The sequence below is a fragment of the Onychomys torridus genome, chromosome 14 (assembly GCF_903995425.1).
Source record: "Onychomys torridus chromosome 14, mOncTor1.1, whole genome shotgun sequence".
In the NCBI taxonomy this organism is placed as follows: domain Eukaryota; kingdom Metazoa; phylum Chordata; class Mammalia; order Rodentia; family Cricetidae; genus Onychomys; species Onychomys torridus.
The window spans coordinates 20,259,620-20,277,077 of record NC_050456.1 but is presented as its reverse complement, the minus strand read 5'-3'; the positions used below and the strand labels follow the sequence as shown (position 1 = coordinate 20,277,077).

Genomic DNA, 17,458 nt, shown 5'->3' with positions numbered 1-17,458 from the left:
ACACCGGAAACGTCAGAGAGGCGCTATCTCACCAATCACGGGATCTGAGATACGAAGAAGTATCTGGTAGCAAAGAAAAGCACAGAAACAGACCCAGAGACAAACTGACCGGCCAGAACATGTCACAGACCCTGAGACTGATGGAGAGTCACACTGAGTAAACACCATTCTTTGCACTTTTAATGTCTAGTCTCTCCTCACAAAATTTCTGTATGTACTAATCCAAGTAGTTCGAAAGAATATTGCTTGACCACACACTGTGAGCTAGAGGGTATATTTCTGCTTTTAGGTTCTGGACTCAAGAGTGGAGGTCTCTACAGATCCTGTTAGGAAAAGAGACAGGAGTCAGTGTGCTCTAATTAATTACAGCAACTGTTTACTGGCATGTAATAGTCAGTTTCTATGTGGAGAGAAGTCTAAATTAAATGTCCTTAAAAACAGCACTAAGTTTTTTGTTAGCAGCATTATCTCTAGGTGTCTCAGCTCTCTCCACAGGAGTGTGTGGGGGGAGTGAGGGGCACTCTACATCAAGCTAGAGCCCAGCCCGGTGCTTCTAGTTTTCAAAGTGCTTATTTAAACTCACATAAACATTAGCTCAAATCGAAGAACTCTTTTTGCTTTATTACTAACAGATACAAAGCAAATATTTACAAATTAAAACACATTTGTCAATAATTAATGTCACCTAAATATAAATCTTTAAGAAAAAATACTTAAGAGTTCGAGGCCAGCCTGGTCTACAGAGTGAGATCCAGGACAGGCACCAAAACAACACAGAAACCCTGTCTTGGGGAGGGGGGACGTCTCTCACATAAAATGAATTTCTTCAATAGTAAGAATTGCACTTCATGATAATGTTTATTAACTATACTTTCTGGTACTAACACATTTGTATTTGAGAATTAACAAAATTGCAAACATTTCCAATAAAATAGGCTCCAATTTACTACTCCTAACTGAATAATGTAAGTATCTAAGTTCAAGAAACTATATTAAAAAAAAAAAAAAAAAAAAAAAAAAAAGCAGCCGGGCGGTGGTGGCGCACGCCTCTAATCCCAGCACTCGGGAGGCAGAGGGAGGTGAATCTCTGTGAGTTCGAGGCCAGCCTGGTCTACAGAGTTAGTTCCAGGACAGCCTCCAAAAAAAGCTCCAGAGAAACCCTGTCTCGAAAAACAAAAAAACAAAACAACAACACTAACAACAAAGCAGAAACCACCAGACTTCAGCACCTCATTACTGCTAGTACTTTTTATGTCTTTTTTGAAATATGAGGTAATTTAATACCTAATAACTTTCAAAAAGTTTGTGAACAATTAATAATCAGAAACATTTCACTTTATTAAACAAATAAAATCTAAGCTTCATAAGTCAATTTTTAAAAAGCAAGTTTCTGTTATTTGGCCTGGTTTTGACTAATAGCACTCCCGACTTTTATATTACATGTACAACGCTAATGATTGGGATCTCCTTCAAATTATTTAAAATTTTCCAGATAAAGACATTACAGTTATTGAATGTTTAGTCATCTGCTTGCTTGCAATGGGTATTAACCCCAGGGGCCTCGTGCCACACAAGGCAAGCCGTCTATCACTGAACTACCTCTGGCCTCACTTTTGGTTTTTATGATACTTTTGCTTTGGGTGGAGTAAACACAGATTTATTCAGGGAAAGTGAGGAAAGAAGTCCTGAGAGTGAACCAGGCTCTTAGAGAGGAATACTGGTATTTTATGATGATCTATAGTGCACTGACACCAGGTCAAAATTCAAGTTAGCAAGCAACAGATTTTATATTATGGAGACAAAAGTTACAAAGCTGTATTACCTGTAAACAGTCTCTGTGAAACCAAGCATTCTTACAGCAGGGGCTTTGCAGTATGTTATAAGAAGGAATGGGCTCAATAAATTCTAAACAGATGGTACATGGTAGAGAGTCTCTATACTTAGATGTAATTGCTTGAACCGGACGATGTTTCCAGCAAAATGACCTAAAAATGGAAATTATTTAAGAATATATAAGGAAAGGAAAAATACAATTCATTTAACATTGTAATTACAGACTTAAAAGAAAATTCCCTTCTGTTTCACAAATGCATCTAAAAGAAATATGGGCCCTATAGTCTAACCAACTGTAATCAAGGAAAAGTGAGCACTTTGAGATATAAACTTACCTCACATAGACTTTCAATAACTAGTATCACTATTTCTGTTATTAAAGATCATATTCACTCTTATACTAAATGAGCACACATTACTGTCCTTAACATCACATAACGTAATAGAGAGGGAACTTAACATCCCCATCATGTAATGAGTCAAAAGCAATTAACAATCTATTCCTGACAGACTTTATTTCCTTTGTATTTTCTAATGTTTTCCATGGTGCCTATACATTATATAAGTGAAAACATAAAGATTCAAAGTAACACTCATGGTACCAGATGCCAAAAGTTACAAAATCTTCACGTTTGAAGTTGTATTCAGCTGTATCCCAGGGCAAAATTTGCTTTTTTTTTAACTTACACAAGTTTATAGGGCAATTTAATTTGTGAACCATGTAATATAAAATATTTCACAGAAGTATGAACCAAAAGTTCAATACTATATCCAGAACTAAAAGTTGAATGTAAATAATTATCTTGGGTCCATTTTAGACATGCCAATTCAAGTTTTATCAGAAGTAACTCGAGAAGAAATCATATAATACAATTCTATATACAAATAAACATATACACACGTTTTGTTTATTTTACATATGTAAGATATATGTATGTATAAATTCAGTACAGCTTTAAAAAGTAATTTTACATGGAAATTATATCTTTGGGCTATTTCACATTGTTCTTTAAAATTCATATTTAAATTTTTTAGTTAAAAAATATTTAAATGTATACAATGTGTTTTGCCAGCATATACATCTGTGCACCAATTGTATGCCAGGTGCCCCCGAGGCCTATGAAGGCACCGGATCTCTTGAACAGAAGTTCCAAACAGATATGAGCTGTCACATTGGTGCCGGGAACGAAGCCTGGGTCCCCTGGAAGAGCAGCAGCCAGTGCTCTTAACTGGGTCATCATTCCAGCCCCTCATATTTAATATTTAATAAACAGTTAAGTAACTCACGCAAAATTGTCAGTAAACTGGAAAATACATTCTTTCTGAAGTCCACAGGGCAAGTGATAACTTCGCTTACATTGGGGTACAACACATCCAATTGAAGCACCATTTTTCTTGCAAACTGTACACTTCTAAAAGAAATATGAAAACAGGAGCATAATATACAAAACTTTAAGTACTATAGTATGATAAGTAATTAATGAGTATTCCTTATGGAGAGACTGAAAATTATTGCTATAGTGATAGTATAGTCTATCCTAACCCAAACAAGAAAGCAAGTTTTAAGGTATGTGCTGGGTAGGTTTTTTGGTGTGTGTCAACTTGACTTGGCATCGAGTCCTGAAGGCAAGTCTGTGGGGGGCATTTTTATGATCAGAGATTGGTGAGGGGGGCTCAGCCTACACTGCTGGGCAGGTAATCCTGGGTTGGATAGGAAAGCAGGCCGAGCAAGCCGTGGGAAGCAAGCCAGGAAGCAGAGTTCCTCCATGGCCTCAGCTTCAGTTCCTATCTCTAGGTTTCTGTCTGAGTTCCTTCCCTCAATGTCGGACTGTGACATGGAAATGTAAGATAAAATATACTAGCTAGGCATGGTGGTGTACACCTTTAATCCCAGTACTTGGGAGGCAGAGGCAGGTGGATCTCTGAGTTTGAGGCCAGCCTGGTCTACAGAGCGAGTTCTAGGGCAACCATGGCTACACAAAGAAACCTTGTCTTGAAAAATCAAAAGATAAACTATACCATTCTTCACCAAGTTGCTTTTGGTCATGGTGTTTCTTACGGCACTAGAAAGCAGACTGGCGTGGTCACCTAAGGAACCATAGAAAAAGCCAGTGTCTGTGCACTGAGGTGGAAACAGCTTTCATCGATGTAATTATTCAAGGTCTCAAGGTCTCCATTGATTAGTGTTTATAAAAGATAAGGCAGATTTAAAACACAAGCACTCTGAAAACAGGCCATGTGAAGACAAAAGAAGATCCTTTCATAAACAAGGGACATCAAAAGCTATCAGCAGCCATCAAGGGGGGGGGGGTACAGGAGGAATTCACTTCATGATCTTTAGCAGGCTCCAACTCTCAACACTATGCTTTATAACACTCAACTCTAAACCCGTGAGGGATTACATTACTGTAATTTGTTATAGCAGCCCCGGGAAATGAGACCAATGTCACTAACCATGACAGGGCACACTCAGAAAAAGTAATCAGAATATATACCTGAACCTCAACTACCTTGGAATCTTTGTAACTGTCACTGACTCAGGGATTACAGTCTCACTGATAACTCAGGGGTCATCCAGGCCATAGGAGGAACCCTGGAGAACCTCAAGACTCTGACAGTGAACTGACAAGGTTCTCTAAGGTATGTGAGGGTGGGGGTATTCCTCTTCAGGTCAAAATGCTCTCAAAGGCCCAGTGTACTCAGAGGATTTAGATGTTTCAAGAAACCAGTAGTAGTACCCTACAGAAACTTGTAAGGGAGACTACCCTTAATTCCAAGTATTAAGAGGTTAAGGAATTTTGATACTAGCATCCCCACTGGTCCTTTGGCTTATGCTAACCATTCAGACAATATTTCTCTAGAGCCTTAGATACTCTATATCACCATGAGCTCCCCTTCTGCTAACCACTCACCCAAAAAAGTGTCTATCTCCACTAAAATAAATGCTTGAATGACTGCTTTATTTTCCCATCTGGCACACACTGACAACAGGGCTACAGGGCAGGGAGAAACATACTACTTAGCTCTGTTAGAGACTTGTTATCTTTCCAGTTAAAGAAAAACAACTCAGTTGCTTGTGACTAACATCATCTAGCCCTCTTCACCTCCATCCTTTTTACCCACTCTTCCCTCCATCACAAGACTTTGGAACCCGAGCCAAAGGCCTTCTCTGTACTTTTAACTCTCGTCATTAGTCTACGTGGCTTCAGCATTTCTGTGACAACCTCCGAGTTTCTGGATATTTTAATGCTCTTTGCCCCCACTTGAACAAAATGATAAGTTATCACATCGCTAAGCGGTTCACTATGGAAATCATTATTAAAAGTGTCACATTCAGAACTTCTCATCTTGTCACCCTTTCCCGTTTTTAATTCCCATTATTTCTTCTACTCAGACCAAATACAGACCAGAGTTTTTCTCCTACCACAGGAGTTATCATATGGAAGCTTCAAAAATAACTGAATAAGCAAGCAGTTAAATTTAGGATACATAAACAAGGGTCATTAGAGTTACAGAGACAAAAAAATGACCAGTCTACACAGTTGTGTAATTTCTACCTTAACCCATCATGTCAATCCCAGTAACCGAGGCACATGACTCGAGTACATGGTTGAGTAGACAATTAAGGACTGCCAATCTGCAGAACTAGACTATAGTCATAATTCTGATATGAGAGAAAAATATCATTCATGCTTATTTCTGCACTACTCAGAATAGCCAAGATATCCACCAAGAGATAAAGACATTATGGTATATATCCACAATGCAATTGTATTCAGCCATAAAAAAGTGAAATCACAATAACGGCACAAAAATGGATGGATATGGAAACCACCGCATTAAACAAAACAACCTCTCACAGATACTCTAGCATGTTTTCTCTTACATGCAATCCTTCATTTTAGTGCGCGTGAGAGAAAGAAATAAGAGGAACTGGGGGGTTAGTTTTAGGTCAACTTGGCACAAGCTACAGAGGAGGGAACATTAACTGAGAAAATGCCTCCATAAAATCAAGCTGTAGAGACGCCTGTGGGGCATTTTCTTAGTGACTGATATGGGAGGTGGCAGTCCACTATAGGTGGGGCCACCTCTGGGCTGGCGATCCTGGGTTCTATAAAAACAGCAGGCTGCGGCAAGCCATAAGGAGCACACTAGTTAGTTTTTTTATTGTTTAAAGTTTCATTCAGTATAGGTTAAACTCTCTTCTATAAAAATATAAAAATGTTTATTAAAAATATCCTTTAGAACAAAACGACATAGCCATAAATTTCTGGTACAGGAACTGACAGAAGAACTTTCCAAGGCAACACTAGCAGCACCTTGGTACGTGTGTAAGAATAAAACAAGTACTTACCAGTTTAGAAGCTCTGTTGACCTCCTTCCTGATGTCTTCTACCAGAAAGCCATAAACTCCTTCTTCTTCTTTACCTCTCTGCCAAATTCCACTTGACATTAACTATGAAATAATTCTCAATTAGGAAATACACTCCAAGAAACCAGGTTGAAATTTATAAATATATGCATTACTATTATTCATGGCCAACTAAGACCACTTGACTCTGAAGGCGTGTATTAACAGTGTATACACATGAACTGATCCAAGGAACATTTCAGTAACAGAGAGAGGGAGGAGGTGGGGCGTGGAGGAAGGAACAGTCATAATCCAGTGAGCAGTGGGGTAAACAGAACCTCATCAGTCACTCCACCATTCTTATTCCACTGCTAGTATTGCAGGATTTTCATATCGTTCATAACAAAACAGACTTTTAATAAGGCTAAGTCTGGGGTCAGTATTTGTGGTGGTTTGAATAAAATGGCCCCCTCATAGGCTCATGTATCTGAATGCTTGGTCACCAGGGAGTGGAACCATTTGAAAGGATTACAAGGACTAGGAGGCGTGGCCTCACTGGAGGAAGTGTGTCACTGGGGGTGGGCTTTGAGGTTTCAAAAGCCCTTGCCCAGTGCCACGTCTCTGCTTTCGGATCAGGACTTAGCTCTCGGCTACTTCTCTGGCACGGGCCTATCTGCCTGTCACCACGCACACCGCTGCGATTATGGACTGAACCTGGAAACTGAACCAGGCCTGCGATGAAGAGCTGTCACTTTAAGAGCTGCCTTCGTCACGGCATTTCTTCACAGCAACACAAGAGTGACCAGGACAGTGCTCTTCTGAAGTAGTTAGTATACCACGACAGATTATAAATAAAGCTTTAGTATTGCCAAAGATGCTAATAACTACAGTGCGTCAGTAAAAGCCGAGGCTGCAATTAGTAAAGTTTGTTTTAGTCTCAATAATATCCTGAAATACAACTAGTACAAATTCATCTAGGACGTAGGTATAAGGAATCACCTGTTGACTAATAGGAACAATTCTAAAAGTCTTCATTAAAAAATAAATAAATTGGGGTTGGGGATTTAGCTCAGTGGTAGAGCGCTTGCCTAACAAGCACAAGGCCCTGGGTTCGGTCCTCAGCTCTGGAAAAAATAAAAAAATAAAAAAATAAATTAAAATAAATAAATAAATAGAAGATTAAGTGGAAATTTCTTTTGTTACAAAATAAACAGACTCCAACGCCAACTTCGTGTGCACATTATGGAATAATTAGATTCTTAGACTACTCTACAAGTATATTGAACTCTTACATTAGATATAATGTTAAATACTGCTAACTGTCAGCCACAGGACCTGAGTGTGTCAATGGGGGTATTTTCTGGATTGCTCTAACTGGGGTGGGAAGACCTGTGCACTGTGAGTGGTGCCCTTCTCTGGCTGGATCCTGGACGTTAGAACTGGAGTGAGCAGAGCACTGTGTATGTGTTCTCTGCTCTCTGCTTCTTATCAGCTCAAACCCAACCTCTGGCCTTCTCTACCATGACAGACTGGCTGGCTGGACTGGGAGCCGCAACCAAACCTGCCTCCTTCAAGTTGTCCGGGGCATTTTATCACAGGAAAAGGACCGAAGCATCGGATCTGAAACAACCACTGTCTTGGATGTCACCAATGAATAATTTGGATGATTCCCCAGTGCTGAACTAAGTTCAATAGCATGGATGATGACAGAATTTAAAATGTTGATGAATTTATTGATTCTCCTTCAAGAAGTGGAGCTTAATTTCCCTTTCCCTTTAATACAGGATAAGAATTAAGCCAACTATAACAGACAATAAAGTGGAAGTGATAATGATATGTGAAACCTGGTAGATGATTGTTTCAACTAGGGTATCCCCCACTCCCGTCATAATTTACTTTGAGGGACACCAGATATACTGTGAGCAGTTCCTCTCAGAAGACTAGGAAGTAAGGAGCTGAACCTCATGTCAATGCCTAGGAGGACTTGTGGCTAAAAGCATGTGAGCAAGCCTCTGGAGAGAGGCCCTCCAGCATTTCAGTAAAGCCTTCAGATGTATCTTAGTGACATCTAATTTGAAATCATAGTAACAACTCAGTCAAAACTATTCGGAGAATAAATTTTGCTTTCCTCTGTTAAATTTCAGAATAATTGCTATAGCAGCCATAAAAAACTAACTTGGTTTCAAGTACAGTGGGAACTAATGCAGCCTTAGCACACTAAGGTCTAACGCGCCAGGGACTTGTCTCATTTCAGATTCTTTGAACTGGAAGCCAGTGGAGGGAAGAAATATAGGGAAGTGATCTACGAGTGAGATCTTTCTTTGCTTTTCCCCTGAGCAAATCATACTATCGCCTGTTTCCTTTCTACTAATATTAACTTCGGCCAGAGCTTTTCCTTCCAGGAGCTCTGTGAAATAAGATACTTTTCTTCTCTCCCTGAAGCGTCAAACAAGTCTTTCCTGTGACATATCACCAGCAACAAGGGAAGCAAAAATGTGGTAAAAAGGGCACTCCCCTGAGATCTAACCATTCTCTCCATTAGATAAAAATGGGTCTTCTTTTAATAGCTGGATAAAAACATAGAAGTCTTTATATGCACCAAGTAATCACAGAACCTTAAAATCTGATGTAAAAAATCCTATTTATACAGAGATGGAAAAGATTCAGAAGTTAAATGATTTATCTAATTCTAAGAAATTAGTGTCTTTTTTCCTTTAGAATACACTTCTAGAACTAGAGTATACTTACCAAACAGTAGTAATGGACACTGAAATTCCATTTCTCATAAGTTTTCTTTTCTCCGTATTTATTGGGACAGTCATCATGTTTTCGACAGAAAACACAAGCTAAAAGCAAAAAATCAGATAAATGTAAAATGTATCTTAAAATCACAAAACAACTTATAGAATCCGTGCGTCTTGTGTGTGTGTGTGTGTGTGTGTGTGTGTGTGTGTGTGTGTGTGTGTATGGTGGCCATGGTACACACATGGCGGTCACAGGGCAAACTTGGGTGTTTCAGCACTCCCTTTTCAGGCTTGTTTAAGACACCAGGCAAGCTGACTCAGGAGTGCCCTGTCCATGCCTCATCCCCATGGAGGAGTACCTGGAGTACAACAATGTTCCCCCACGCATAGTTCCACTTGCGTTCTGGAGATCTGAACATGCACACTACTGTAGCAAGTACTTCACCCATGGCTGCAAATCCCCAGCTGCTGGATTCTGTCTAGCTGGACAAGGGCCTTGGGTGGATCATGTCTATGGTTACAGACTGAAAAGAAAGTCATATAGACCTCATTCCTAAATAAATGTGATATTGTTTTGATCTATGTAGCAGCTCCCTAAGGGATGGGATCAAATACTTGTTTGTTTGGCCAGCATCAGAATCCTCTTCAGATTAAAACAAAAACAGTAGCTGCAAAGTCTAGGGCAAGCAGCTGTAAGACCAAAAAAACTAGGAGAGAATTTGAGAAGAATGGATATATAGGGGGGTAAGGTCTTAAAAGTCCACATATGTACTGCAGAACATAGGGGTCAGGTGTGCACCTATGGACATACCCATGCTCATAGACCCAAGTAAACAAAAATTGACTGCTGGAGGGCCTTAAAGTGCATTCAGATCCAATACATTAAAAAGACTTTGAATCAATAAGGGCCCTGAAGGCACAAGATACTCCATTAAGTATTCATTTTTATAGCAGACTAAGATTCAGTAAAATTGTTCTACTTCATTATATTTACTGTTAAAATTACCTTCTACCAGAACTGGTTTCTATTAAACACACTGATTTAAACTAAAAAAACAAACAAACAAAAAAACACTAGAGGCATTTATCTGAGGGGAAATTAAGTACGTTGGAGTAAGGGTATATTCAGCAAGTGTAGAATGGTATTACATGAATTACTACAATTTCCAAACTACTGGCATTGCTGATGTAACTCAGGAGGCATAACAAGACACAGGTATGTGGGGGTAGAGGGATTGGTAGGAGCAAATTTCCTTGTTCAAAGGTAGAGTCAACAGATACATTAAAGTGATGTCGAGAGAATACTAAGAGTAACTGGGAGACAGCTTGGTTGGAATAACGTTTATCACACAGTATGAGGACCTAAGTTGGAATCGCTAACACTTTAAAGCTGTAAGGAGGCAGAAACTGGTGGAGCCCTTGCCAGCCAGTTGAGCCAAATGGATGAGCTCAAGATTTAGTGAAATAACCTATCTCAAGAAAAAAAGAAAAAAGAAAAAACAAAACAAAAAATGGGCATGATGGCACACACCTTTGCTCTTAGCACAAAGGAGGTAGAGGCAAGTGGATTTCTTTGAGTTCAAGGCTAGCCTGGTCGGCATAGTGAGTTATAGGCTAGTCAGGGACAAGTGTAGTGAGACCCTGTCTCAAAACAAAATAAATAAACAAAAGCCCACAAAGCCTAAATGAGGGAGTAGCATAGGGACACAAGTATATACAGTAATGATGTAGATTCCGCATCATTCACAGTAGCAAGTCAACAGATACTGTTTATAATAAGAAAACAACTATGTATCAACAGAGGAGACTGTTTTAAACTTAGAAATTTTCCTTTTCATGTTAGATTTTTGTCTATTGCTTATATTGTCTTCATTTATCAGAGGAAAAATGCATGAAAAAATTCAATAATAATTTTCTCAAATTCAAATCCTACCTAATAAATCATATAAAATATACAAAAATAAATATGACAAAATGTCTTCGGACAGCAAATTTAGTTTGTGGAAATGAACACAATCATTATAATAGCATATATTAACTAACCATGCATCAGAACATTCATTCTTACTGGCTGGGTAGCATTCTAAATGGATTTTATTGTAATAAAAATATTTTAAATACAGTTACTTACCAAGACTTTTTGAGTTATCAGGTTTATTTTTGTTCATTTTACTAGGAAAAACAAGAACATTAATATCTTAATTTCGAAAATCTCTAACCCTTTTTCTTAAATTCAGTTAGTCCATGATTACAATCAAGACATACAAAATCATTTCACACTACAGTACAGTAGTGAACTTCCTCACTCTTTGAACAAATAGAGTTTAAGAAGGGTGGTAGAATTTGAGGATTTCTTTAACACTGGAAAGAATATTTAATTATTAAAACAAATATTAGGATTGTGGGATGCCCTGCAGTGCACCAAAAAGTCTTACACAACAGAGAACTGCCCGGATTTCCATATTCCTAAATAAGTATTAAAGTACTGGTTAAAAGTAAAATTAATAAAAATAAAATTTTAAAGTCCCCTTATACTTACATTATCTGTCCCAACTGTGATTAATGATATCTAGCTATTGCTAATTGTTGGGTTTATTATAACAAAATAATGCCAAAGGTTCACAACACAAACGACTCTGGCAAGTTTTCTGAGGGTAACATTCCCATATTATTCAGTGTACTGCAAATCATTATTTGCTGGAGCTGACTGGTATGTATGGCTATAATTCTAGAATACATTTTCTTTATAAAGAGACCCCTGTGGCTACACATGCTTGGCCTTGTCCTACTACAATGACTCAAGGAATCTCTTGGTGAATGATGTCATAAAGGTCTGACCAACTCTTCATTCAGACAACCATGTTACTTAAATTTTTTTTTTTAAACAGTTGTCTGAGGTTTCCTGTTCCTTGTTGGTTAGCCTAAGATTATCCAGTGTATGTCAGTATCAAACATCAGTTTTTCAAGTCATATCAATGCCATTACTCGAATGTGCTATAGTACCCTGGGGTAGCCAAGAACTTTTACAGTCATTTGATTTTGTTTATTGGCTTCTGCTCTGTAATTTCACTGCAGTCAGTATACCTAGCTTTAGCCAACTACAGGCTTACTACTCATGTTTTTAAGCCAGTCCATGTAAATTTTAGAAAACACACTGAATCAAGACACAGGGTATAAACAAGTAGCTTATACTATTTTCTTATCCTGTGACTTTCTTCTAGGATTGAAATAAAAACAATTACCCAAATATCTGACATTTTGAAGAAATAATATCAATTATACTTTTATTTTAGAGACAGGGTTTTACTATAGCCCTGGCTGGTCTTGAAATCCCAGAGATCCACCTGCCTCCACATCCTCAGTACTGGGATTAACGGTGTGGTAACCGCATACAGCTCTAGTTCATTTTCTAAAATTAGACTTTTTAGTACCTTGATTTTGAAAAAGTTTCATTTTACAGTCCAGATTTAGGATCTCCCTCTCACATTAGGGACTGAGCCCAGGCACCCTAAATGTTAGGCAAATGCTCTCACTTCACCTTGTCCTGACAAAGGGACAGTCAACTTGCAAGCCTGCCTCACCTACTACAAAGGTCGTACCACCATGCCCAGCTGCGATCCCTTTATTTCAAACAAGTTCACAGAATAAAACATAAGCAAAAAAAAAAAAGTTACCTACATATTTTTTAAAGTTATAAAGTTATATATCTCAACAGCACTCACAGTATCAGTCTTAGAAATAACGTCAAACTCTTTCCTTCCTTGAGAAATCACTAACAATCTAAGTTCTAAAAGGCCACAGTAAAGAAGTCTCTAAATCTCCCACAGCTCTCCCATTTCACTTTGATGTTTCAGTAGGCAAGGCCTGATGCCCTGAACTGTGTAATTAGTGCTTGCCAATATCAACTCCCCAAAAGACAAAAAGCTAGATTATAGATCTAAATATGAGTTCTGAAAGTCCATCTTGGTGGGCATGGTGGTGCACATCTGTGAGAGTATTCAAGAGGTAGAGGCAGGTGTATTTCTTTCTGTGCGTGTAAGACTAGACTGATCTACACAGTGAGCTCCAGGCCAGTCACATCTGCACAGTGAGAGCCTGTCTCAAAAGAAGTGTATTTCTAGAAAAAACAAACAAGAAAAGTCTTTGTTAACATGCAGCAGGATTGTTAGAGGGCTGGAGTGATGACTCAACAGTTGAGAACAAGGCTCTTGCCGAAGACCCAAAGTTTAGTTGCTGACACCCACAGAGTGGCTTACAACCATCCTGGAACCTCCACAAGACCAGGCATACATGTGGTGTACAGCCACACACGCAAGCAAAACATTCATATACATAAAGAAATCACAGAAAGAAGAAAGATCTCTTAGAGCTTCGAAGGAAAGATGGTGAAGAACAATTGGCGTCTTTAGTTCGCTTGTGTGTATATGAGTCAGTCTAACAAAGAACAGACTATTCTTAAGATTGGAAGAGTGCCAAAACCCACAAAAATAGAAATAATTTCTTGTATCTGATCAGATCATAATGAAAGAAGACTAAAAATCAACAGCTAAAAACTATAGAAATCATACATTTTGAAGCTGAATCACTAGATCATTGGTGAACTCAAAAGTATTTACAAAGTTTTTAGAATCAAGTAAAAATGAAAATATAACTTATCGGAACCTTTAAGGAACACTAAAAGCAGGACTGGCTTTAGCTCAGTGGCTCATGGCCTGTGAGTCTCTAGTCTCTAAAAAGAAGCAGTAAAAGCAGAGGAAAGTTCATGGCTATGCATGCTTACGTTATTAAAAGCAGAGAACTCATCGATGCACTTCAAAGACTTAGAAAAACAAACAGTCCAAGTTTCAAAGTGGCAGACAGAAGGAAGGAACAGAAAAAACTAATACAAGAGTCACAAAGACTCAAAGAAATGGTCTGATTTGAAATGATATGATTGACACTCTTGGCCAAAGTAAACAAAATAGAAAACCATAATTAATAACATCTATGAAATGGGAGGCTTTTTTAACTAGGCTGAGTCGATGGCTTTACATTATAAATGTACTGTCACTGAACTGTGTACTACTAACAATGGTTAATTCCATGTTAATTACACCTAGAAAATGTTAAATATACAACTATGTCTATCAGATATTGGAAGAAAGCATATTCACTACATACAAATGTCCCAGTAGCTTGTTCTGTAATGGCTAAAAACCCACAAGTGATCTAAATATGCATCAATAGAGGGATAGATTTAAACACTGTAGCACATTTGTACAATAGAGTATCATCACTAAGATGCATTTAACTAAACCCCTAAGATGGATGAAGTTTATTACTTACAAATTGAATTACCAGATGAATTTTTATAATAGTGATATCCCTTTAAATTAAAAGGAAAACTAACCATGTTACCAGTGTGTGCTGATTTTCATATACAAATGACTCTCAGGAAACAGTACCTCTTGGTCTCTACACACTGGATCGCTATGACCACTGCTCAGGATTCTTATGTCATTCTAACACACAAAAGTCTTGTAGTATTCCAACTCTAGAATTTAAGAAGAAGTCATGTGAACAATCGAGACTGTGCCAGGGACACACGCTCTGATTTAAAGACACACACCATCTCTGCAGAAGGAGTGTCTGATGGTGGAATATTGTTTTCTTTAGAAGGATGGCCCAACATTACTGGACAGGTTTTTACAGAAAAGAATGTAGGCAAGACGGTTAGGTCTTAAGCTTAAAGTAAATGGAACAGCAAGCTTTCTGTTTATTTAGTTCTCTCTCACTCATTATTTAATTATATTGTACATCACTCATTTTCACAAACAGCATCAGATATAAAAAAACATCTTAAAAATTAAATATTTTGGTAACTCAGTTTATCTTAATATAGAGACAATAAATGTTATCTGGCTTAAATGAGAAAAGGCATATAAAACAGCTAATATGTCATGAATATGAATAAATATTGGTCTTTTTCTTAATTAAAATTTCTCCAGGGGTTATTTTAATTTTTCTCAAATATGGCCGTGTGTCACTTGAAAACAGAGCTTGGAATCAGACTGTCCACAGCCAGGCTATAAAGGACTTTTTTTTTGTTTAAGAAAGCTGAGATTTGAACCATCCATATATTGGAAATTTTATGAAATAGCAGTTGGAGACTCAAGAAAGGGACAGAAAGAACTACTTGCAAAAATGTTTATTTTAGGACAATAAGATAGATCAGTTGGCAAAGGTTCTAGGCATCAAGCCTGAGAACTTGTATTTGACCCCTGGAACTGACAAAGGAGGAGGGAAAAAAATGACTCACAATGGATAATCCCCAGGATTACAGGTCTCTACACATAGGATCACAATGCCTCTGACTTTCATAAAGCGCGCACGCACACACACACCCCAAATAATTTAATTTCTTAGTTAAATCTAGTTTCAGATCTTCACTTTTATTAATTACATAAGAACATATATTGCTGGATCTTTGTCTGAAGACTGTAGGTACCTCATACACATTGTAAAGGTTAATGAAAATACATATAATATGGTTGTACCATGTTTAGTAGCTGTATTTTAGACATCCGTTTTCATTTACTATGCATTACACATGTACTAATCCATTGAATTCCCACAATAATCCCACAAGGAAGGCTTTATCCCCATTATACATTTAAGAGACCTGAGTCAGGGGCTTAACTTCCCCAGTCAAGGTCACCCATGGTTGTGTAGAAGTGATGGGAATGCTAAACAATAAGTCTAGTTACAGTTGCATGTCTTTAAGCAATATATTATCAAGCTTTTCTAGGAAGGCCGTGTTTTTAAACCTCTGGCAGAATATTCTAACTTTTCCGTTAAAATGTAATTATTCAAAAGTCCACCTTCCAGACCTACCAAGTTCGAATCTGTGAAGTTTGAGTACAGGCAACAGTATTCACGGAGCCTTGATAGGACTAAGCACACAATAAAGTATGACACTTCTTGATGTAGGTAAAAGAAAAACAAAGACAGACTGGGAACGGAAGCACGCTAGGATACAGAAAATCTAGAACTGGTGACTTGCTGGTAGCCTGTATGAAGCTCGAGGATTTGCCTGTGATCTTTGGGAAAGGAAAGCTAATACCTTTGTGGCAGCCTTATGAAAAACAATTTCAATGATCGTGTTGTTTTTTTTTTTTTCTTCCTGGTGTACACTGAAAGCGACACTGGTTGGCAGGGATGGAGGAGGATGAAGAATTGATTTTATTTTGGATGTTAGTACCACTTCAAAAAAGGTATTTATATATTTCGATGGTACATTAACCAGCTGCTAAAACCTTAAAAGGATCTCTATGTATCTCTTTTTTTTTCTCTACAAAGCACAAAAACCAACCTGACAATTTTCAGTAAGGCGAAATAAAGAACTTCTAAACATCTGAAATACTTAAAGTTTACATTTACCGTGCACATCTAAGCTATTCAAAAAGGTATGGCTTTTTGTCTGGGTTTGTCAGGGTCCAGTTCATCATACAAGACGAACAAAAAGAAAACCCAAACAAAAACGCTCGAAGAGAAAACTCCATTCTTGATGCATTGAGTTCCTCTTGAAATAACTCCATAATAACACAGTCGGCCAATGAATGAAGAGGGCGAAAAGGCAGGCGGACAGACTAGACCCGTATGCCCATTGTTAAAAAACTAGCATCTGTGGGGCACCGCTGTTACTGTAGCCAGTTAAAATGAGCAAAGAGGCTCAGATTTTTGCGGTACACGAGAAATGTCAAAGCGTGAAAGGAAAATACCCCGGTTTTAAACACAAAGGATACTCAGATTTCAGCTTAAATCCCCACGAGGCATTTCAAGGCTGTCATTTCTCTGCGGTGCGGGGACCGGTCTGAGGAGCAACTGGGAGCCACGTCGAGCATCCCTGCGTGCAACCCGCTCCCCCCTCCCCGGGGACCCACTTCTGTCTTTAATTAATAAAGGACAGCTCTCCCACCTCCCGCAGCTCGGGGCTGGAGCTGCGGCAGCGCACACCGTGCAGCGCAGGGAGAAGCTCGCACGGCTCATGAGCATCCGTGCCGGGGACCCTCCCGTCCCTCCGGGCCGTGTCCTCACCAGGCGCGGAGCCGGAGTCCCAGGGCCGCTGCGTGACCGCCCGCGTCTAGCGCTGCGCTGCCGTACGCCCACCCGGCGCAGCCCCATCCAACGGCTCGCAGAATTCAAATTCGCCCACTTCCGCTTGCGACCCGGAAGGCACGGCTGCTCCGCCCCGCCCCGCCCCGCCCCGCCGCTGGGAAGTGGGAGGTGAGTGGCTGCCTCTGCGCCCTGGAGTCTTGGGGCGAACTTACCGTGGTGTGCGCTGGAGAGGATGTGCGGACCCGGCGAGGAAAACAACTCCTTCTCCTTGCAGGTCCCGGGTACCAGCCTAGGGCGCCAGCCACCCCCACCAGGATGGGACTGAAAACAGGCTTACCCCATGCTAATGAGACCCGTGTGAAGGCGCCTTCCTCGGGGGTTCTTTTTACATCACAGTTCCCCATTGTCCTGGAAGATTCTTTCTTGGCCCTGG

General features: G+C 39.2%; 1 protein-coding gene across 3 annotated transcripts in view; it reads right to left on the bottom strand.

Annotated features, from left to right (window-relative positions):
• G2e3 (G2/M-phase specific E3 ubiquitin protein ligase) overlaps positions 1 to 17,123 on the bottom strand; it is a 31,941-nt gene extending 14,818 nt beyond the window's left edge. For 2 of the 3 annotated variants that reach the window (XM_036206502.1, XM_036206504.1), the window contains exons 1-6: positions 16,886 to 16,994; positions 11,060 to 11,100; positions 8,933 to 9,030; positions 6,188 to 6,289; positions 3,121 to 3,245; positions 1,823 to 1,985 (exon numbers count right to left, since the gene is read on the bottom strand). In XM_036206502.1, coding sequence (XP_036062395.1) covers positions 1,823 to 1,985; positions 3,121 to 3,245; positions 6,188 to 6,289; positions 8,933 to 9,030; positions 11,060 to 11,100; positions 16,886 to 16,962 — 606 coding nt within the window. In that variant the 5' untranslated portion in view covers positions 16,963 to 16,994. The other variant, XM_036206503.1, reaches the window with a different exon arrangement.
• Between the last annotated feature and the right edge of the window lie 335 nt (positions 17,124 to 17,458).